Source organism: Stegastes partitus, unplaced genomic scaffold, assembly GCF_000690725.1.
Source record: "Stegastes partitus isolate 25-593 unplaced genomic scaffold, Stegastes_partitus-1.0.2 Scaffold2433, whole genome shotgun sequence".
Classification (NCBI taxonomy): domain Eukaryota; kingdom Metazoa; phylum Chordata; class Actinopteri; family Pomacentridae; genus Stegastes; species Stegastes partitus.
In genome coordinates, this window is record NW_007580164.1 from 11,230 (window position 1) to 34,019 (window position 22,790).

Genomic DNA, 22,790 nt, shown 5'->3' on the forward strand with positions numbered 1-22,790 from the left:
TGGATGGATGGATGAATGTAGGTTATATGAAAGGAGAGTGTACTGTCTGACTTTAATTATGTTTTGTCAGATTACAAACTGGGGTCATTCTAAAACTTTTTGTACTTTCTACATTCTGCTTTTGCTGGGTGGGGCTGGTCCACCTGACAGCCATAAATAGAAAATTTCATGTGCTGACTGCTTGGTGAAGGTCACACCCATGTATCAGATGGTTTCACTGATGTCTTAGCGATAGGACTCTGGAGTTTAGGGTTAAATGGACCCTTTCTGAGTCCAGGCTCACTGACACTGATGCCCCCGGGGGGTGTGTTGGTGCACCGTGGCTGTTCACACTGAACGCTAATTAATGCATTCGTCACCAATCAAAAAATTCTTCCAGAATAAAGGGTTTTGATACCAAGTCACTCTTTGTAGCTGACAATAATAATCTAATCTGATAGTTGTTCTTTTCTTGCAAATACTTTCCGTCCTATTGAACAGAGCTGCACACATCCACACGAAAAATCCTTTTATCTGCATATCTGATCTGGTCTGACCTGCTGTCTTGTCAAAAGAACTGTCTGCATGAATTCCCCATCGTGCCTCAGTGATTTAAACGTGGTTTTTCTTTCGTTTTCTCGACAATGATACGACTTCTTGGAAGACGCAGTTATAGGACGTACTTGAGAAGTAATGACATGTGGCACCTAAAATATGGTCTCTGACAAACTCTTGCAAACATACTTTGGCAAAGGATGAAAGAAAACAAAAACAAACATTTAATATTTACACGTAAATTAAATCATTTTTGGTCGAGGTTAGTTTTACACAGACGACAACCTCTAACGTTTCTCTGTATTGTTTCAAGAGCTTTCCTTTATTCCAAATTGAACAAAAGTTATGTTGAGGTAGAAGCCTTTAAAAAGTCAGTCACACTTCTACAGTAGAGGTAGAACGCTGCTGCCTCTTTAAGATTATACAGGTGGTTTATCAAGCGCTGCTAAAACTGAAAATGAAGGAAACGCATTCTGTTTTTCTGCTTAACGTGTGGAACAAACTTGAAATCTGCATGTTGTTGAGTTACATTTGGGGCAGTTTATTTATTTATTCATATTAATTTATACCTTTTGCCACACTTAAGCAGCAATGTAGTTTTTATTGGTTTTATTTGTAGCATATTTTTATTCTTTATTTTATTCTACTATTTTAAATTCAACGGATGTCTTTTTTTATGACGTTGCCTTCTCTTGTGTTTTATTATTACTGTTTATATCTCATATTAAGTCCTCCATATTGCCTTGCTGAAAGGTGCTGTATAACATAGCACTAATTCTGAGCTTTGCATTACGTTGCTGGTCCACTTTTAATGAGTCATTTTAACCAGTAACTGTAAAAGAATACAAGAAACAGGCAATGTTTCTGATATGTCTCTGGGACCTTCAGTAAAATACAACTGGACTTCCTTTTCTAGATTCTTGAACATGTTTTACGTGTCATCTAAGAGGCTCCTTCAGTTCCAACCTGTGGTGTGCCGTCAGGACCAGCAAGGCCTTCTCTGCTGGCCTGAACTCTATCAGAATCACTGACTTATGTTGTAATATTTTCCCATTATTCTTTTAACTTTATTCCCAATAGTCTGTTCTCTTTATTTCATAGCGTGTCTCTGGGCTGTGGCGCTTCCAGCAGCGTATGTTTATATTAGAGCTTTTATCCAATCATGTTTCAGCCATCATGTGTTGCCAGGGTCAAAGAATTCTGCCCTGAAGCCTTCAGAATCAAAAGTGCAGACACCTGTAGCTTAAAATGCATTGCAATGAAATTGTTGCTTTAACCAATCAGACTGAGAGTTGGTGGTCCCAGGACCAGCTAGCTGGCCTACGATAACGTCAGCACGTTCACGTCCTCTGATTGGACGGTCAGAGATCTTAGCGAAAGGCTAGTAGTTCCTGTCTGTAGCAACCTGCACAAGCAAAATGTTTATTGTAAAAGTATTTCGTTTTTTGTTTTGTTTTGTTTTGTTTTCTTTTTTTTCAGTTAAGTAGGCGGACATTCTCAGCCCTACAGCGAATTAAAACTTATGGCAGAAACAGGACTGGACAGACCCGACTTCAGCATTAACCTCCATGGAGATAAAACAGGACTTATTGTTGGAAGTGAAACACGGATTAGCTGCTCAACAGAGTGACTGAACTGTTTATGGTGAGAGAAAGGAGGATGGAGTTTGTGTTCAAATAATCACAGGTTTTAGTGACTACAATATATCTTGTTGTCATTTTATTGTGTTGATATTGACGCTCCTGATACCTGTCTGCGATGCAACGTCCTGCTATGCTGCCTTTCTGCATAATACTGATGGTTTCTATCACCGTGGCGTCATAATGACGGTGTTAAGAGGTGGTTTGAATCAGGCAGGACGCCACTGAAGGCCTGGGGGTAAAATGCACAGCACTGGTTCCAACGACACCAGTCAGTCATCCAGGAGACTTTTTCAGGACTGAAGAAGCCTCTTAGATGAGAGGTGAAACGTGCAGACATCCAGATACGTTTGACTGAGTCTCGTACAATGTTTCTAACAGAATCCAAATTTACATCCGATGAAGAGCTGCTGACATCTGCTGGACTAATAAGGTCACAACACGGTCTGTGCTGAAGTCAGTAGATGTGAACAACATATGAAGACAGCCTGCAATACATTGACATGCAAATGATGCATGGGAATTAATTATGCACTCGAGAAAGTCATTTAAGAGACCTGTTCCCACCACTTAATTCAATACATGGTTACATCATAAAAAAACATTGCAAATACAGTTTTGATGGGTCAGTTTCACATAATAATGTTGCATAAACGTAACATTGTGTGTAATTTAATCTCAGATTAGTTGAACTAACTTGAATTTGGCTTGATAACTTAATCTGTTTTCATGCTGATGTCATGATTTCAAGTCCCCTCCTCTGTATTCAACATACCTGGATAATCTCAGACAGTTAAGACAAGTTAATGAAACATACCTTTGATTACAGAAGAGAAGTTAATTCGACAAACTCTATGCAGTTTGTAGGTTGAACATGATTACATTAGAAAGTGCCATAACTCAAAAAGAGTGATGCAACCTGTTGCTGTAATTTTTTGTTGTTGAGCCCAAACAGAATTTTTTTTTTTAGAGTGCACACAGGTCTAACCATAAATCCTCTGCAGTCACCGTCAATGAATCTTCACATTATCTCACTGACTGTCCAGGCAGCTGCTGATCTCAAAGAAACTGAGCGGAAAGTTTTTCCTGTTTGCTGGATTTGTAGGTTTCTCTTGTTCATGGAAGTTATGAATCTGATTTAGGAATGCATCACTACAGTTGGATCATGACAATCCCTTCATGTTGTTTAACAAGCTTTTGTGTGTTGGAATTGTGTGTCAGTGATCAGTATAATCTGCAGAGTTTCCTCATCTGTCAGCACCGAGCTGCAGCACATCAACACACCTGGACCACTCCGCCCGGTTGGGCTGGGAGGGGACAACCGGTCGGTTCGCATTGAGATCGGGGGAAAGGTGACGAGAAGCGTTAAGCTGGTGCAACCAGAAACCGACCAAAAGTCACGCACACTCGCCTTCAGAATAAATTGAGCAGAAGCGTATCGGGTTGCACAAATTCAGAAGCATCATTTTGATTGTGACTGAGCAAAACATTCACACTAAAATCAGTCAAACATCAGTTTAAACTTTATTAGGCCATGACTTCTCATTGACATATTAGCTGCTGAATTGAATCCTTGCACTAGTCTCAGATATTTGGATTCCTAGTAAATGTATGGAGATGAAATAAGAAACATTTTCCAAAACAAACACAAAAGAACCTTCTGACAAATTGACCTTCAAGCTTTAAACTCCATCCGTACTGTAGGTTTAGTTGTGCTGCTATTGTTAATAAGTTTGCCATCATTTGTGCACCGCCCTGTTGTTGAACCCAAATGATGAGGTTTTAATTTTGCATCGACATTTTCTCTTATTTTTTCTGCTGCATTCATGAGTCACAGCATCCCAACAAAAGTGCACGAGATACATTCTGTGTGTTTATGACAGATTGCAGTTTGTGTTTGTGAGCGATGAGGTGTTTGCTTTTGCAGCCGCTGACTGTGTTTGTTAAATGTCTCCATCTGTTACGACTCTTAATTTTGATTCCTTTAGCTAAAGCTTTAGATAAAGCTTTAGATAAAGCTTTTCAGTAGCAAACATTGTTTTCATGGGTCACTTAATGAAACTGGATTGATAATTACATTTTTCTACCTTTATTTTTTTCAATTATGTTCAGAATTGTGGTAATTAAATACACAACACCTAAAAGAACTTCAACTTTGAAACGTGTGTTTATGCTACCAATCATAAGTGACAAGGAAAAGCTAATTCCCTAAATGTTTTGTAGTTTGAACGTAAATTCAATAGAAGTTGTCATAACTCAAAAAGACTGAGCAAACATTAGCTTATTTTTACGTTTAGCATTATTACTATTGGGATAAACAAGACGTTTTGCTCAAGTTGAGACATTTTAAGATCTACCAGGTGATAGAAATCTGTGTTTTTCTTGCTTTATTTCTTGGCTTTTCTAATTGTAATGTAGATTTTTTTACTCCTGTTAAGCCATATGCAGAGTGTTAGCAGCATGTGCAGATTTTGTCCCGACACTTACATGTAAGGTGGAAAGACCAGGACAGAACATGTACAAAGATGCGTTTTATTTTGAAGGCTCTGAGCCCTGATGTGCAGGCACTCACCTGTCTGACTTGACACAGGTGTGTCAAACTGGGAGATGATTGCAAACGTGTGTCCTGTATCCTGAGCACACACTGATGAGCTTAAATGCACGAGAAACTTTAACATCTGCTGCTTAAAACTCACCGGTGGGAAAATACTCTGATCTGACTCAAAGATTTAGTTTTAAGTTCACCATGAGAGGAGATGCAGCTGCGGTAAGTCGTGTTTAAACCCTGAATGACAAGTGTGTGACTGAAACTAGCTGGGTCAGAGTTCTGAAGCAGTTTTTGGTGTTTTTTAACTCTTTTCTTTTAACATTCATGTTTGTTAGGAGGCTGGTGTGGAGGAGGACGAACATGGACACATCAAGGCACCAGCAGATACTGCATCTGGAGAAAGACGACCTGTGAGTGCTTTAAGATCGGCTCTGTGCTGGAACACATGTTGTAGCTTCATAGTTTTCACTTTTTTTTATGTTAGGAAGGATTTTTAAAACATGCCTGCAAGAAAATATCCTATGTTCCATCCTGCGTTTAAATGTGATGGTAGGTGACACTTTGTCCTCAGACAAGTAAACAGCTCATTGGTTTCAGGTGGGAGGGTCTGTTTCTCTCTGCTGTTGGCATCACTTGTGTTTTTTGTCAAGACAACCAGACAGGATCGCCAAACCCAGAGTATTTACCGTGATGTCAGCTGTTCTGAATGCCTTGTCGCTGTCAGTGACTGATAGCTTTTCACACAACATAAAGAACCTGCTGTCGTCACCGCAGTCCGGCTTCATCTGCCCCGTCACCAAGGAAATTCACAGATTTATTTAAAAGTAAAATGATTAAAAGGACTCATTCTCCTTTTTGGTGTTCATGTTTACATGTATGTGATACAACTACTTGGTGTAATGTAGTTTAAACGTGTGTTTTGACTATGAGCAGCCTTTGGATGAATACAGTCAACAGTGGTTCCCAAAGTGAGGGTCGGGTCCCGCTGGTGGGTCAGTAGATGATTACCAGGAATCAAATAAGAATTTAAAACAACTAAACATTATATTCCAGCCATGATTTCTTTTTTTTTTAAATATATAAACAGCAGTTATAATTAAGAGAGCGATGGCGGTTGCAAATCTCTGGCACTAAAAAGCTTCCTCATCGATAAGTCTAATTATGTTCAGGAAAACTCCACTGTTGGAGATGAGAGTAATTAAAGAAACAAAAAAATATATGATTTACTGCAGCTGTATGCAATAAACATAGTTTATGCCTAATTCAATTTGCAGCATCACAATGAAAAAGAACCTCTTTCAGGATCAAAGTTTTGACCCAACACAGATTTTATCCAGAATCTCGTTGATGTATTTGGTATTTGGCATCTTTCTATCCATTTCTAGTCACCGTGTTTAACTTGTGAATGAAGCACGATGTGTCGTATGTCATTAGAAATTAAGCCTACGAAGAAGAGAACAACAGTTCATGATTTTCTGTCTTATCTTTGCAGAGTGTTGTCACGCTACAAAATATGCTTAAAAAGGTTTCCCAGAGCCCTTTCCACAACCAGCACAAGGTGAGTTGACACAAACAGTGCGAAAATGACAAACTGTCAAGTTCTTTCATGAGATTTATTAAATCAGGCGATATACGATAAAATATATAATCATAAGTCTTTTGCAAGGATATTAAAGTGGCCAGTGTTGGGTCAGTTTGAGGTGTTTTCAACCTGGTTTTTGGAACCACCTGCTCAGTGGTCTGTCTGGGACTTGAAAATGTAAGCTATGTAGGAGCCAGCCTGTTTGAAGCCTTATAAAATCTGTTCTAAAGCAAAGAGATGATCAGTGAAGTGGGGCTAAAAACAGGAGTGAACTGGTCTCATGAAGTTGAACTGCGGCCAGTTGCAAACGTGAGGTAGATGACGTACCAAGACCTTTGTAGAGCGAATTGCGTTGGTCCAGTTTAGATATTATAAAAGCATGCATGACTACCTGCACGTTGTTCACAGAAAAGATTTAATAGAGCTGGAAAAGAACTGGCCTTAACAATCTGATGGTCCAGTTTTAATGCATTGCCCAATATTACCCCCAGGTTGTTGTTTTGTTTGTTTGTTTTCTACCAGTGATTTATTATAAGGTGCTAAGTGGGCCAAGATGCAGGTGAAACGACGAAATAATACACTATAAATTAGCGTACACTTCCTACAATCTTGACCCTCTTTTCCAACTTGAGAATGAAAAGTGAACAAGGTCCTTCTGACATTATAATTTACTTCTTAGACAGTTAATCCGTCAGGTCGGAATCCATTGATAACAGTGTTCAGCATTGCACACAGAACTGCACATTGTTGAATAGCAGTACTTTACTTTTGAGACACTTCCTGCTATGTTGTCTTTGTTTTTTATACAAAGAGCAAAAATCTGAATTTGTTGTGAATTCAACACATGTAGAAATGCCCCTAGTGTGTTTACATTTCTGCCAAGTGTCCTGTGACATGTCGCTCAGATTCCACCAGCAAGACATGCAGCTTCCCACGCTTCAGTCCAGAAATATGTTTTATGTTTGGCTTTTGGTCCGCAGGATGGCGAGCAGGCAGCTGCTGCTCCAGATGTGACAGATAAGCAGCCCTTTGGACAGGTAAGAACAGAAAAGACACAACGTGGCTGACATATCCAGCTTTACCAGGTGAAATGGATGCTTTAGAAGTGTGGGAGAAAGTTTCAAACAGCTCTGCAGACGGTGGATAATCATCTTGTTCCTGCTGCGACACAAGTTAAATCCACACCCTCTGTCTTGTTTTGTTCTTTGATCTGCAGCGTAATCGCACCGACTGTTATCGTCGCAATGTGTAGGCGTGTTTGTGTTCAACATTGTTGGGCTGATCCTTTCTTTTAATAAGTCAAATTACTGCCGGCGTATTAGGGTGACGAAGCACAAAACCGTGTGCGAGTGTTGAAGCTGAAATCAACAAGAGCTCACGGCTTTGCAGGGTTTTTTAGAGGAATTTTTAGCATCCCCTACGAGGTTTTAGCCTGAATCAAAATGATAAGAATTGAGAATTTTTTTCCCCCAGTTTTATTTCATTGATTATTTTTTATCTTCACACTTTTAGAAACCATCCAGGTGGTTCTGTTAGACAGACAGGTTTTAGTTTGTGCTCTTTCACGGTTCAGATAAATATAAAGTGAAATAATGTTCATACTGTTTTGCAGCATCCATACTTCTGTATTCCATATTTACCATGTTATTATGAAAAACTTGCGTAATTGATTATTTTCTGTTCTTTCTCTTTGTTCTCTGTGTGCCCTGGCATTCATTCAACAGCTAACATTTATGCTGTCACTGTCTAATCCTTTCAGAATGGAGTACAGGAACAGCTCAATTTCAGCCTTCGGGTATGATTTTAAAAGCTGACTCAACACAGTTTAGAGACTCATTGTCTCATTGAGCTTTCTTTGTTTTTCAGAATGGAAGCAACGGTGGTTTGGCCAGAACGAACCCTTTCTATGCATATTACCTGGTACGTACAGCATGCAGGCTTCTGGTTTTCTGTGTTTTATTGAACACATGCCCACTGACCTTGTGTTCTGCCATCAGGAATCAGGCAGCCAAAGTCCTGTAACGGATGACGCAGGAGGCAAAACTTCAGGAGAAGTAAACCTCGATGCGATCTTCGTCCCTCCGCCTGAATTTCAGGGATCACCTCAGGAAAATGGAGCCACGGTATCTGAACCTCAGGACCACCTTTACCGGACCCACAACCTCAAGCAAGACCTCTTTCAAACATCAACACTTGGTCAGAACACAGCTGCCAATGGTCATTTTCATGACGTAACGCTGACCTCACCAGACTTATTTAAGACAACTGAGTCACAGAACTTCTCCAAAACATTGCAGTCCAGAAACTCTGACCTCCTGAAAGGTGAAGTGGAGGAGCTTTTCCAGGCTGCTAAAGGAGAGGATTTACTCCAAACTGCATCTGCAAAGGACATCTTTGATGAATCCACCAATAATCTTGTGGATCCATTCGGATCTCCTTTAAACAAGGAGGATGACCTGTTTCGGTCTCCTCAGCCTACCGCGGCAAACCCATTTTACACTTCCACAAACAAAGAAGCAGATTTTTTTGAAGCAGTTCCATCTAAAGGTGCCGAACTCTTCCAGGAAAACAAACCGGATACCTCGACTACAGAGAAGGACATTTTCGGCAGGTTTTTAAAGGAAAACTTGGATCTTTCATCCTCATCCACAAACACAGCCGAGCCATTCCCAAGCCCTGTGACGAAGAATTTGTTCCAAGATCTCTCCAGTTTGGATGGTACCACTCCCGCTAAACAGTTTGACCCTTTCCTGGAGGTTTCAAGCGGGACTCCAGATATCTTTCTACCACTTCCACCAAAGACCAACAGTGAGGATATGTTCAAGACAACCCCCAACAATACATCTTCACTCAACAGTCCGTCAGATGTGAAGCTGGATGCACTGTCGTCACCAGATTTATTCAAGAAAACGCCTCCACGACCTCCTCCACCCGTCCCACCAAAACCTTTCCACAAGCCGCAGGAGATTGTGTTGACGACCCCTCAGGGAACCAAACAGGAGATTCTTCAGGCGACTCCCTTCAGTCAGGCCGGCGACGTGTCTGTGTCGCCCGGCCAGTCTCCACCTGAAATGAATCATGTATGTAGCGAGTGTGCATTCTTGTCGGATGCATCTCTTCAAGAAATCTTTAATTTTCATTTGTGTGACTTGCACTTCAATGCCTTCTTTCATAATCAAACTTGCAGGTGCACACTTTCAAGCGACCGCCGAGGCCACTTCCTCGAACTAGACCACCCAGGCCAGAAAAACCACCAAAACCTGAAAGGCCGCCACAGCCAGTGATCCCTGTAGGCCACAAAAACTCAGCTGAACATGTTCACAACTTTCCTGCTTGTTTCATTCACTGATATGCTTTCTGCTGCATTGACTGTGCTTTCTTTGTCTTTGCTGGGCTGAGTTTAGATCGAACCCGAACCCAGTGTGCTGAAGACGCCTCCTAAACCCGTCTTCAGGCCTCTGCAGAAACCAGTTATTAGGCGTAAACCAAAACCTCCGGTATGCACAGTGTTTAAAGCAGTGGCTGCCCTAATTAGCTTGTGCAGCATGTCGGGGATAATTTTTCTGCGTGCATGCTGGACCTGTAATTCTTTTATTTATTTATTTTTTTACAGGAAATGAAACCAGTGGACCCTGAGCACTACGTGGTCTTCGAGGACATCCTGCTGATTGGACAGGTTTGTTTCACTAATGACAATTTCAAGCATATTTTATGACAAATCAATCACAGTTGAGGTTAATCACACCCAGTATTATGGACACAATTAGCTTTACATAAAACAGTTTTATTATGGGCTGACTCACCATTACCAATGCAATTAAATAAGAACGTCTTATTTCCATTATGCGCATTAATGTGCTCATAAAATAAAATGGCAGGTTATTGGCTAATGAGATATTCTGCATGCATAATTGACATATTGACCCGCGGATGTCATGTGACCAAGAGAGAGCGTCCAAAGTGGAAACAAGTCGTCCTCGGGGGTATAAATGTGCTCCGTAAATTCAGTGGTCGTTAATTTTTGACGTATTTGTTATACAAGAGGTAGTGATGGTAGCACTGGAGGAAAAACAGCACGTTACTTGGATGCATGGACAAACTGTTAAACTGAACACAAACATCCCTCATAAGTTCTGCTGCTAGTTTGGCTCTTTATTACCAAGACTAATGCTGGAATTCCATTATGTTCAGTTTAAGTTTCAGGAGTTGTTTATGCTTGAACCATGTGGTTCGTGCATCCATGCTTTAATTCAACTTAAGTAAGGCCGGCCTTGTTGTTTATTAGCTGCACCTCATGTATGTTTTATTTGATAGATTATGAGAATTATAAGAAAAAGTACGGCTGCCTCTATTATTCTAATCGTAGCAACTGGACTTGCTTGAGTTCCTTGAAGACGTTCCACCTCTCATCCAAGAGACTTCATCAGCTCTGACTGACTAGTTGGGAGATCCAGATACTTATATCCTTAAGGAACCATTAACACCCGAGTTTCAGCTTCAATTGGGGGTTTGTTGCTCCTCCCCTGAGAATAACCATGACCTGGACGACTGAGAATCTTCACAGACAAGCTGCCTCTGTTGTGATTTGTTTTATTAAAATCTTCAAACAGGAACGCTGTGTGGAAGACTGGCCCGAGGACAGTCCTGAGCTTAACCCTGACTTCAAACCAGTAAGGAAATATTTCCAATTAAGCCCACATACTACCTTAAACTCTGTGTTCTCCTTGAATGCAAAATGACCATTCTGCCTTAGACGTTTCAGCTCATAAACTGTTTTTCTTTCTTTTGTCCCCAAGTCTGGGAAATTCAGGCTACGAAGGGAGTCACTGAAGGTCAGAGACAGTTTGTTGTTTTAATGAGCATTATTCATTTTTAAGGGAAAAAAAGGAGCTTTAATTCCAAGGTTTTCTTTTAGATAAAGGCTGATTCTGATGGAGGGAGTGGTGAAGACCAGGATGGCAGCAATAAGGTATTATTTGTTCATCTTTCGTGGTTAAACATTGAAATATTTTCTTGCATGTAGCTTCACCTCCTGTTTACATGTTCATTGCAGAAAAAAGACAAGAAATTCAGAATGTCTCTGCTCTCCAGGAGAGGCTCGAAGGTAAATGAAGGAACAACTTCCTCTGTGCGACGTTTACGTTTGCATGTCTGTTCATTGTAATGTGATGATTTCTTTTAGGACAAGTTTCCTGATGACACAAAGGAGGGGAGGAGCAGGACGCTGCCCATCCCACGTAAATCATCCAAGGTAACAGTCAGGATGTCCGGAACGAAATCTAAACTGTATAAACATGTAATTAAATCTAGACTTAACACGACATGTGTCAGCGATTGTGTGATGGCAAACGAACAGAAGAAGCATCAGGAAAAACTAAAACAAAAAGCAACTTTAAGTGGTGTTAAAAAGAATCTGTCTTCAGTGGGACACTCAAAGCTTAAAGCCCTATCCCCACCAGTTTTAATTTCTTTATGGGGTGAAAGATAAACTCAAAATCATGGTTTTTCTAGAACTGTTTAGTACCAGAAGAACTGTGTGTATTCCACGACATCTGATCAGTTTAATAGAGAGCGCTTCTGTTTTTCAGGACTACTTTTCAGACGTGCACGTGTCTGGAGGAGAGAATGAGGACGAAGAGCGGCATTCATTGGACTACAAAGTATGTTTATTTTATTTAAAGCAGTCCTACTTCTCTATTTATGAGCAGAGTCAGTAAATCTGTTTCATCTTTGTCACCAGAAAAAACAGCTGAAGACCAAAGTCAATCAGCTGCTTCGAAGAGCATCGACTGCTTCCACTGTGTTCGAGGGGAAACATGTGAACGGACATTCGCCTCATGAATCCAAGGTGGGTCGTGTGAGTAGCAGTGTGTGGTTCTGCAGGAAGAGCTTGTCTTAATCTGTTTGCCATGCAAACTGGCATTATTCATCAACACAACAGCACTGACGACTTCCTCTCTGTCACAGGATGGTGACATCAATAAGAAAAGCAGCGGCAAGAAACACTCCATCCGCCGATGGTCAGAGGTAAAATGCCTGCCGTCTGCAATCTGTGCTAAAGATTAAATCTGAAAGGAGGTCAGCTGATCCTGAAGTGTTTACTGCCAACAAGAGAATGTGAAAAATGCTTTAAAGCACTCTCGTTCTTTTTGAACTTTCATTTCAAGCTCCAAAGATTGAAAATGCCCAAAGCACACACATCAATTAATCATGTTCTATCAAGTGCTTGGAAATAATTAATAGAATCTTGTGCTCTCTCTCAATCACTCCCAGCCTCGGGAGGAAGTTATAAGGAAATGTCAGTCTGCTTAAACGGTCTGTTTTTCAGGGCACAGCGTTGGATGACAGCACTGGTGAGGAGGAGGCAGGAGGGGAAGGCCAGCACGAAGAGGTCCACACTCGCAGATTGTTGATGTGCAGACGTTAAAGAGCCCGAGCTATGCATGTTTACAGATTCTGAATTTTATTTTGAGGGTCTCAGGGAATATGTTTGCATATTTTTCTATGCACAAAAAAGCTATATGACCTAAGACAGGAAAACCCCCAAAAAGCATAACGTGGGCTCTTTAAATAACCAAGCAAACAACTTAAAGCCACATTTCTAAACATTTAAAATCAAACCTGTGAATACTCTGCCATGCATTCATTTGGACAATCACATTTTTTCTCTGCAGAAGACTAAAAAGAAGATGAAAATCAAGTTTGTGTCACGCAGAGGATTTGCCATCTCTGTTGAAAAGGTATCGAAGGCCCTTTTTCCATTTCTCTGCTTTGTAAATGAACATATTAATGTATGTGGATCACTTTAAACACTGTTCCTCTCCAGACGAATGACGAGCCAAAAGGAGCACACGGATATTCGCCTCGCAAAGCCTCAAAGGTACGACTGTGGGAACTGAGTGGTGTCGGTTTGTGCAGTATGTGGGTCATTTGCTTGTGCAACGTGTTTGCGGTATGTGTGGATTGAATTTTTGGAATTTTTTTTCCCCTTCAGGAGAAATCACCTGATGAAGTTTTTGGCGCACACGGTTACTCGCCTCGTGAGAAGTCACAGGTTGGCTTCAGTTTCATTCGGGTTTGAGCAACAACGAACTGCAGCTCGAAAACAATGACTTTTTTTATTTCCTCCATTCCACAATAAAAGGGTGAAGGGACTCTTAATTAAAGATGCAGCGCCGTAACAACGTAGTCACCCCACTTGAAAGCTTTTCATTGTTTTTTAATATTCAATCATGGTCTACAAATGTTGTCTTTTTTTAACAAGAATTTAAGTAGTGTCAATTAATTAAAAATATAGCAAGTAAAGTTAGTGGTTGCCTAAGTTTTATTTAGTGGATGCACCTTTGGCTGCAATTACAGCATTAAGCAACTATTTTGTACATCAAAATCCTGCAAAAACCTTGAATTGACTGCATCCTTTAAGTCAGTGGTTCTCAAACTTTTTCAGCCATGACCCCCAAGATCACATAAGTTTGTGTTTGTGACCCCTAATTAGAATTTTTTTTAAAAAAAGGATAAACTTTTAATTTTGACAGCCCTAATACACATTTATTTGATAAATGTAGGCTTTATTTATTTATCTATTTTTTTTATAATGATCTGGCGACTCCCTGAAATTATCTTGGGACCCCCATGGGGGTCCTGACCCCCAGTTTGAGAACCACTGCTTGAAGGTGCTGTCATTCTAAAGCATTGTTTCCTACCTGAAAGTTATTGTGATTGTTTTTAGGATTTGGAGCACATAGAGGAGATGAAAGGCCAAAGTCTCCAGTCCACCAGCAAAGTAATTTTCCTTTTAGTTACCACTGACAATACAAAAATACACGGTTCAGTATCTTTTTAAATTGTGAAATTGATATTAGTGATTGGCCTGCTAACAATAAGTCTTGTTCTAAATACGATCCTCAGGCTGCCTTCATGGATGATGAGCACCTCCAGAGGACGCACCGTTTTTCTCCTGGACTAAACGGAGATGAAGACGCTTATGGGATGCAAGACTGCAAACCTGTAACTGTCTTTTACTTCAACAGTTTTTATTTAAACATTTAGTTAAGTCTTTTAATTGATGGGATTTTTGTCTTTCATCGATAGAAGAAACCAGCCAAGAAGAAACTGCCGCATTTAGTTCACCGGAGTTCAAAGGTAAACGATGACAGCGTTTCTATCTTTTGAGTAAATGTCCTGCGTTTTGATTGACTGTAGTTTTTAAAAGTCAGCGCTCCACTACAGACGCTTTTATAAATCTGGCTCATATCCAGTGGCTGTAAAGGAAGGCTGTTGTCATGAGCCTGTGTTTAACGTCAATCAAACAGAGCACAAGTGGTTCAGTTGCAGGTCAAAGTGTCACGTATATGCTGCCTTCGCTTCGCTATTGCAAGTCACCACTAAATCATGGCCTGAAAGCATTTAGGGGGAGGATCATGGAAACTACCACAAAGAAAACTAAGTGCAGCAAAGACTGGGAAGCTACTTATGCCTGGGTGAAGCTGGTGGAAGACGATTCTTAGAGAGTTTGATGTTTTCGCCACTTATTTTTGGGTCATTCCATTAAAACCCCATCAGTGCTTCTCACATGAATGCACAGATTTTTTGCTTTATGAAATAACAGCCTTGCAAACCTACCTTCCTTTATACTATGACTGTTTTACAAGGTATGGGTTGAACCTTTGCGCTTTTTCATTTTTCCAGCATTTTTGAGCAATTATGTTAAGTACAGGAGACAGACAGAGATTTTCTGGGATGAAAAACACATTTGAAATCTGTTGAAAACAACCAAATCCATTTGATATTCACTTTTGGTGTCGCAATCTAAAGACAAAATCTCGGTTTTGCTCAGCATAGTTTTGTCTTTAATCAACTTTGAGCCTGAATTTCATGAGACACTGTCGAATGGATTCATAGCCTCCCATTAAAGAAGGACAGAACCAGCTTCAGTCACTGGAATAAGTTTAAATTGACAAAAGTAATAAGAAATTTAAAAAAATAAAAATAAAGAAAATCATGACATTGCTTTTGAATTGTGGTTCAACAGAAATATATATATAAAAAAAAAAAAAAAACTCCTGCACCTGTTGACACGTATTCTGATTTCACTGCTCATCAGCAAACTGCTCTAATGTGTCCAGGACAGTTTTGTTTTTGTTTTTGTTTTTTTTTTAAATTATTCTTTTCAACCACAATTCAAAAGCAAATGTCTTATTTCACTAAATTATAATTTATCAAATTTTTATTTATTACTACTTTTTTAGTTTCTAGTTATTTGAGTGACTGTTGTGAGTTTTGCCTTTTCTTTAATAGAAGGAGATGAATACATCTGAGGACGACTGTATGTCAACAGCAAAACTGCAGCAGTTGTCACTTGAAGCTGCCGTTTACTTAATTATGCAAAACTTCAATACAAAATTAAATGTATGAGTTCTGTAAAAGTTAGTCTCCTGTACAGTTGATGTGAAGGTTCAAATTAGCTAAAGAGACCAAAACAGTGTTTACATCAGACTGTAAACATCTTTATTTCTGCTTTAAAGTTGTTCATGTGAGAGATGAAGACGCTGCTTTAGGTCATTTGGATTTCTCATGTCTGTCTATAATTAGGAGAGCATGCTGGACGACGCCAGTCCCCAGAAGAAGAAGAGCAGCTTCTCCGCAGACGAGTTGGACAACGAAGAGCTCAACACGATGGAGGACTGCAAACCGGTATTCGTCAGTCTTTTGTAACAGTGATCCAGTAACGAGCAATCAGCAGCAGCACAGTGTGACTGCTTTGTAGAAACACTGTGTGCTGCAGTACAAAGAGCAATCTGGGCACTGATCATTCTGACAGAGTAACTTAGCAACAGCACAGAAAATTGTCCTGAAGTGCTTTTGCTGCTGAATTGTGCCAAATGTCTGATTCAGCAGCAGATGTTGAACTGTGAGAAGTTCAAACTCTTCACTCCACACCTGAGAATGAAAAGAGAGCATCGAAAGGACGGAAGTGAAGAACTTTAGCTTCCACCTTGATGCTTTTGTGTGTTTTTTCCACCTGCTAGTAAAGGGTCGTTATGCACGTAACGTTCAGTGGATTCTGTTTTTCTCTGTTAGAAGAAGTTCAAACACAAAGCTCCTCTTCCTGTCCCACGCAAACCGAGGACGACCGATGGGCCGAGTGAAGCTCCTGGACTCGGCTACGGCGTCCCTCAGCAGGCCTCAAGTGTACGTTCAACATAACACATAATGTGTTGTTCAGTTGTTTCCTGTGATTTTAACGTCTGTTTCATGCTTTGGCAGGATTTGTTTGCTGACGAGGCAACGACAGGAAAAGACTTCATGAGTCCTGGAGAGATGTATGACAGCGAAGAAGACGAGCTGGACTCCTGCAAACCGGTATTCACTTCACCCTTGTTCACTTTCCTCTGGAGTTATTCTGTATGTGCTTCTAAAATGTTTTTTCTTTTCAATAGAAGAAGACGTCAAAACTTAAAGGCTTCAAAAAACAAAAGGCTAAAGTGAGTCTGTGCGCTTCTTGCTGTCAGATTTTCACCTACAAGAGAACGACGAGCTCACTTCTTATTGTCTTTCTGTCTCCCGTCAGAGCAAAGCCATGCAGCTGGAGTGTGAAGATCCACCCGGAGCTACGTCTGGTGATTATCTGTCAGAGGCTGCTCAAGTACGTCCACAACATCCTCCGTGTGATATTTAAATGATCAGTCACGGCGGTTGCTTTGGCCGTCGGATTCTTCAGACGGTGATTTCGATCAAAATGCCGTCTCTTCAATCCTTAGATAAACTTCCGAACGAGTGACTCAGTTTTGATATTTGTGTGAACCACAGCTTCGGTTCCTCCTTTTAACCGTCATGTGACTGTTTGCGGCGTACCAACATGCAGTCAGACATGATGGACTTGATTTTAACAGCATTATTTTTAGAAATTTACTGCTGACTCACGCCTGACGAGCGTTATGCAGAATCTTTGATGAGACGCGTGGATAGAAATTCAGATGTTTCATATGTACATGCCCGACATGAGTACAACCCTAATGACTTGATGCTAAGCTTTTATTTACTAAATCATGACTGTATTACGCTGACAGAAGCTTAGAGTGACTATGAAGCAGGATTAAACGGGATTTCTGTGCATGTTAGAGCTTCTGGCGTTATTTAAACAAGGCACACTTTGTTCATTTTAGCTGGCGATTGAGAAACTATTATGAAATGTTGTTGTTTTCCGCTGCTAGCTTGGTTATCTCTGTGGAACACATTCCTCTGACATGTGACCAGACTGGTTCTGCTGCATTGCGCCTTCAACCTACAAAAGACTCGATGTGTACAAAGGCCCGAACTAATGCTGCGTTACGACGACTAGCCTGCGTGAATATAGCGACACATGTCACAAGGCTTCTTGACGTATTTACATGTTTGTTTTGGTGGCGTTCAGGCCGAGTGGCTGGCTGCTCAGATGGACGAGCGCGCCATGGCAGGAATGGAGGATGATGATGAGGACGGGGTCAGTTCCTGGTTACTCAGAAATAATCACCACATTTTAATTAACACGTTTGGCTTTTCCAGTGTGAACCGTCTCTGCATTTTCTTTCCACAGGACACCGACAGTTTGATGGAGTGGTGGTACACGGTGGAGCGTGAGTCACAGTCGGACGGAAACCAAGCAACAAAAATAAACAGCTGGATGCGTTCTCAGAGCCTCATTAAAACCTGTTGCTTGTTTGTGTTGCAGAATGGGATGAGCTGCCGTCAGACGACGAGGATATAAAAGAGGATGAGTCAAAGTATGTCTGCTATTGTTCTCAGTGACACTAGTGATTGTTGTGAGAAAAAGGTAGCTGCACAATGAACGAGTTCAGCAGCGTTATTCTGAGGCCACATTCACACGTAGCCGGGTATTTACAGAAACAGCTCTTTCAAAAATAACATTGTTCTCACCAGATCGGTCTCAAAAAAATCTTTGTTTACACAAACCTGCATAAACACGTCGCGATGAGCTGCCAGACCTGTAGGGGGCAGTGTAACATAAAGCCATGCTAGCCAATCAGAATCCTGGAAGAAACACAAGGAATGGCACAAAGTACTTCCTGTTTCTTCAACGACAGTGGCGCCAGAATCATTTGTTTGGACCGATCCTTCTCCTCTGCTCCTCCACATAATAAAACATTTCTGAATGTAAAAGCAAACAGGCCAAAAGCACAAATGTAAAGACAAGCTCTGCTTTAACAGCATCCACGTCTATCACAGCAGCCAAACTGTAAACATGGCCGCACACATATGATGCTGATGACGCTTTTGTCACATACTGTGACGTCTCCTCCTGTCTACATGCAAAGACGGAGTTTTTCCAAACCTCCGCTGTGGACAGAGTTTTCAGATTTGATGGTTTTTGGTGACTTGTAGCTTCGTTTACATGTAAACCAAAGACCCAAACACGTTAAAATATCACCGTTTTTGCTACGTGTAAAGAACGCCTAAGACTGGACAAGTGAGGATACATAACAGTTTCCTGCAAATTGATCCGATTTAGGTGAAAAGCAGTGATGATGCTTTATAGTGTTTAGACACAGTGTGGTACTTTAGTCGAGGAGCTCCCTACGAGGAGGAAGTAGGTAATGGGTTCAGACACAGCCAGCGTTATTTTCAGATGCCAGAGGACGTATCAGGGGTAAAATAAGCAACACCACGGCTGACTGTTTCCCCTTTAATACTGCAGCGTACAGGTGACTGCCTCAGAAACACAGATTCAGACTTTCAGGGTCTCACAGGTAACAAAGCTGAAGAATCAGTCCTGGAACTTTCTGGGGCTTGAATCAAGTTGTAGATTTATTGGTACTTGCAGAGATAGCCGTGTTCATGGAGAGCATGATGTTAGAGTTGGAGAACGACAATAAAGACTCATTTCTTTTAGTAATCTGTTCTGTCTGCATCAAAACTGTTCTCAAAGAAAACCTGCCTCAATACTAGATGCTGCAAAAAGCTTCAAACTTATCATGAAATACTTTTTATTGCTTACTTTATAAGATAAGACTATGCAGCCTCCTGAAACTAGTCTTGTTAGAGTAAACTCAGTGTGCTGCTTTATTCCACTGGTAGACCTTTAGCATCCAGACTAAGTCTTTAATGTGCTGCCTCCTGTACAATCCCAGGTCTTTCACCATCTTGGCGGACAAGGTTCACCGCGGCCTGCGCGTCTTCAACAAGGTGTTCACAGAGCGAGCGGAGGTCCTCTGGCAGTCCATCATCATGCTCCACGCCATCGCCGACGACATCAGCGACTTCCACCACAAAGCCAAGATTGCCGGCATCACCGGCGGCACCACCACCGCCGTGGGCGGCGTGACGGCCATCGCCGGTTTGGCTTTGGCGCCGTTCACCTTCGGCGCCTCTCTGGTGATCACAGCTGTGGGCGTCGGTGTGGCTACAGCCGGAGGCATCACTTCAGCCTCTGCAGCCATCTCGGACAACGTCAACAACATGCACGACCGCAAGAAGGTGAGCTGACACATAATAAATATCAACCATTTGTCTACATTTAGATGTTTATTAGATGAAATACATTCATCAGTTATATGTGCAACTTAAACGTTTCTTGTTTTTTTTCCTTTGATCTGTGTGATGGGTCCTGAAGGATCTTGCTGGCTTTCCTTCAGATCTGTTGCTTACAAAAGGAGCAGAGGGCTCTGACAGGGAGCCCGATCATTTAGAGCAGATCTTGACAACACTCGGTAGCTGTTTTTTTTTTTTTTTTTTTTTTTTAAACTTTGGGTAGAGGTTGAATGAAACCAGCAAGTAAAAGAGAAGACGATGATGCTCTCTATGAAGAAGTGGGAAAATGTTGAGGATGTTTTTGGTCACATCGAAAGAGTTGCTGAACTCTGATTAACCTGGAAAGCCGACAAAAGCAACCAGCTGCAGCAGGGAGTCGAGCCAGAGAGCTGCAGAATGTTACAGAAACACTCACGTTCAATTGATTAATTAGTAAACTGTGGTCAGAAACACTCATCGGTTTGCCTCCAGTAGGTTTAATTATGGCAGCGTAGACTGTTAAAATGCTTTGAGTGAAATGGGATTTCTGTTCATGCTTCATTTGACATGAATTCTCCTGTAAAATGTTAATATTTAAATCATCTGAGCAGACTGGTCAACCTCAAAACTACATAAATACACTTAAAACATTAACTAATAATCAAATATAGTACATAAAAATACAAGAGAATAGATTTAATTGCTGATCTGTCACACTGTCATGGCTGAAACATCTTCACAGATTTATGTCAGTCCAATGTTAATATACAGCCAACTAGAGCTATGATAGAAATGAGCTGCAGTTTATGACGTGTAGTCTGACTCATAAATGTCACCATCATCCACACAGCATGTGTTCTGTCAGCAGAGCAAACCTTAAATATCTGAAGAAAAAAAACAAAAAATCCCTTCAGTTCAACAAAAGTTGAAGGTTTCTAAGAAATCCAAGCAGCATACATGTGATCTTCAGTTATTGATCCTACGTGGGCCCGACTCATCTCAAAGATCTTCTAATGATGCTTCACTGTGTCACCAGAACCACAGAGTGCCGTCCTGTCACATCCCGTCTTTCAGCCTCCACTGACTCTGTTTAATGTGACCCTCCTTCAGGTGGAGGCGGTGCTGCTGGACTACGAGAACCACCTGCTGGACATCGGGAAGATCCTCCACTTCATCAACCAGGGCCTGTACAAGCTGCGAGGCCACCCTTTCCTCCGGTCCGGCACCCAGCACTACTCCGAGGACTGGGAGATCCGCCGGGCGGTCCAGATGGTCAGCCTGGTGGACTCGCCCGTGATGAGGGCGACGGAGATCACGGACGGCGCCGTGGCCTCGCTGCAGGGCCTCTTCAAAGGCATAGATCAGTACTTCATCAAGGACTCCAGGGAGCTGAAGAAGGGCTGCAAGAAGGAGATGGTGGGTCAGATCAAGGAGGTGGCCACCGTGCTCAACGACGGCATCGTGGAGCTCAACGCCATCAGAGAGGAGCTGCAGGACACAACGGGAAGCATGTGAGCCACATCCAGCAGGAACAGGACCGTTTTATCAGTTCTTAAAGAGCATGAGCGCCCTCCTGTGGCCAGATGGAGGAACTGCTGCTGTGAAGTCGTGGTGACATCTGGTTTCTCAACCTCTGTGAAGCTAATGATGCTCATTTATTTGTTCTGATTGTGGCGGAGAGGTGACGGCAACTTTTGAATGAACACACAGGGGCTGGACAAAATAACGTGAACACACAGCACTTTATGTACCGTTGTCTGGGTTAAAGGCTTCACCACCGGGTGGATCATGGACTCATGACTGACACAATCCCATTAAATGTACATAACAAATCAAAAGGAAATATTTTTGTAGGGCATTAGTCTTAATTTTTATTATAAAGTCAGAGATAATCAAACATTAGTAGATGAGGATCTACAGTAAAGCCGACATCGTGGGAGTTGATTAGAATTTTGTGCAATTAAAATCACTGTACCTGGTTGAAGACGAGACTTTATACCGTAAAATATGTTTTTCTGCCTTCATCACCTCAGGATTGTTTCGTTTTCTTCTTTAAAGAGCCTCATTAACAATCAAATGTTGTATATAGGTTAATTTATTGTTCATATATCACTTTGCGGCTTTGCTTTAAAAAAAAAAACAATTTAAAAAGCATCTAAATGTTTGTTTTATTGTTGCTGTACGAGGAGTTGACAAACACCAGGATCAGAACCAGTTGGACGGATCTCACTGCGTCAGTAAATACTTCAGTAAAGCTGATTTTCAACTATCAGCAGAATATTTACATGTATATTAATTCCTACATGTCACTGCAAAGTAATCACACGTTTGGTTTATAGACACACTTTGTGCACGTTTGTTGTATTTTAGGTGTCGGCAGAATCTGTTTCATTGCTCCACCTGTATTTTATGCACCACAGCTGGTGAATCACTGTAAATGTGTAAATATGCTCCTCTCTTTATTCTTTCAGCTCTTCCTGTATTATTTTAACCTGAATAAAATGTATCTGTAAAGATTTTATAATATATTTTTTTGTAAAAGCAGATGCAGTATGCAGCTGAGGTGAGTAAACCAATGAGCAATGTCACTTAAAAGTCACATGACTCACAACTGAATGACCTCACAGTAATCACATTACTGCCAGGACATCTGTTGTTATATAAAACTAAAAACTAACTGTTTAGATTTGCAAACACACTGAGTTGTGGCACTGAGTTTCTACTTTGGGGGCTGTGTGTTCAGGATAGTCTTTCTGGTTTTTTGATTGTTATTGTTCCACAACAGGGCGCTTCCTCTTATGAATAGTCAGTGACAGTTTCTGAATCATTTGACATGAAGGTGCTACTGTGCACCTGTAGTCACACTGCGTCCTTGAAAGCTTTTAATGTAACGCTGAACCGATAAATGAAGACTCCATGCAAATGTGTTTGCAAATGCAGGCTCCAGGCGACGTTCCCACCCTGCTGCTGCTGCTGCTGC

At 41.2% G+C, this 22,790-nt stretch overlaps 1 protein-coding gene across 4 annotated transcripts; it reads left to right on the forward strand.

Moving 5' to 3' along the window:
• Window positions 1–4,803: 4,803 nt before the first annotated feature.
• LOC103375002 (uncharacterized) lies at window positions 4,804–22,331 on the forward strand. Of its 4 annotated transcripts, none has more exons than XM_008305184.1 (35): window positions 4,804–4,941; window positions 5,058–5,132; window positions 6,215–6,280; window positions 7,285–7,341; window positions 8,064–8,099; window positions 8,171–8,224; window positions 8,302–9,384; window positions 9,492–9,593; window positions 9,709–9,801; window positions 9,918–9,980; window positions 10,915–10,974; window positions 11,101–11,136; window positions 11,220–11,273; window positions 11,358–11,408; window positions 11,487–11,555; window positions 11,893–11,964; window positions 12,045–12,152; window positions 12,272–12,331; window positions 12,633–12,695; window positions 12,979–13,044; window positions 13,131–13,184; window positions 13,299–13,358; window positions 14,034–14,087; window positions 14,213–14,311; window positions 14,396–14,446; window positions 15,896–15,997; window positions 16,385–16,495; window positions 16,571–16,666; window positions 16,744–16,788; window positions 16,875–16,949; window positions 17,718–17,786; window positions 17,880–17,919; window positions 18,015–18,066; window positions 19,432–19,777; window positions 20,921–22,331. In XM_008305184.1, exons 1-35 carry the CDS (start codon window positions 4,921–4,923, stop codon window positions 21,323–21,325), a joined length of 3,948 nt encoding a protein of 1,315 aa, XP_008303406.1. In that variant the 5' UTR covers window positions 4,804–4,920; the 3' UTR covers window positions 21,326–22,331. The 4 variants fall into 4 exon arrangements, with proteins under 4 accessions (XP_008303406.1, XP_008303407.1, XP_008303408.1 ...); XM_008305185.1 differs by having other exon boundaries at window positions 16,388–16,495; XM_008305186.1 differs by having other exon boundaries at window positions 16,391–16,495.
• Window positions 22,332–22,790: the final 459 nt, after the last annotated feature.

Bases quoted from the DNA above. Each gene is read 5' to 3' on its own strand.
- LOC103375002 (XM_008305184.1), top strand. From the start codon at position 4,921: ATGAGAGGAGATGCAGCTGCG. The intron at 8,225-8,301 runs GTACGTACAGCA...TTCTGCCATCAG, and splicing joins CTTTCTATGCATATTACCTG to GAATCAGGCAGCCAAAGTCC. The intron at 11,409-11,486 runs GTAAATGAAGGA...GATTTCTTTTAG, and splicing joins TCTCCAGGAGAGGCTCGAAG to GACAAGTTTCCTGATGACAC.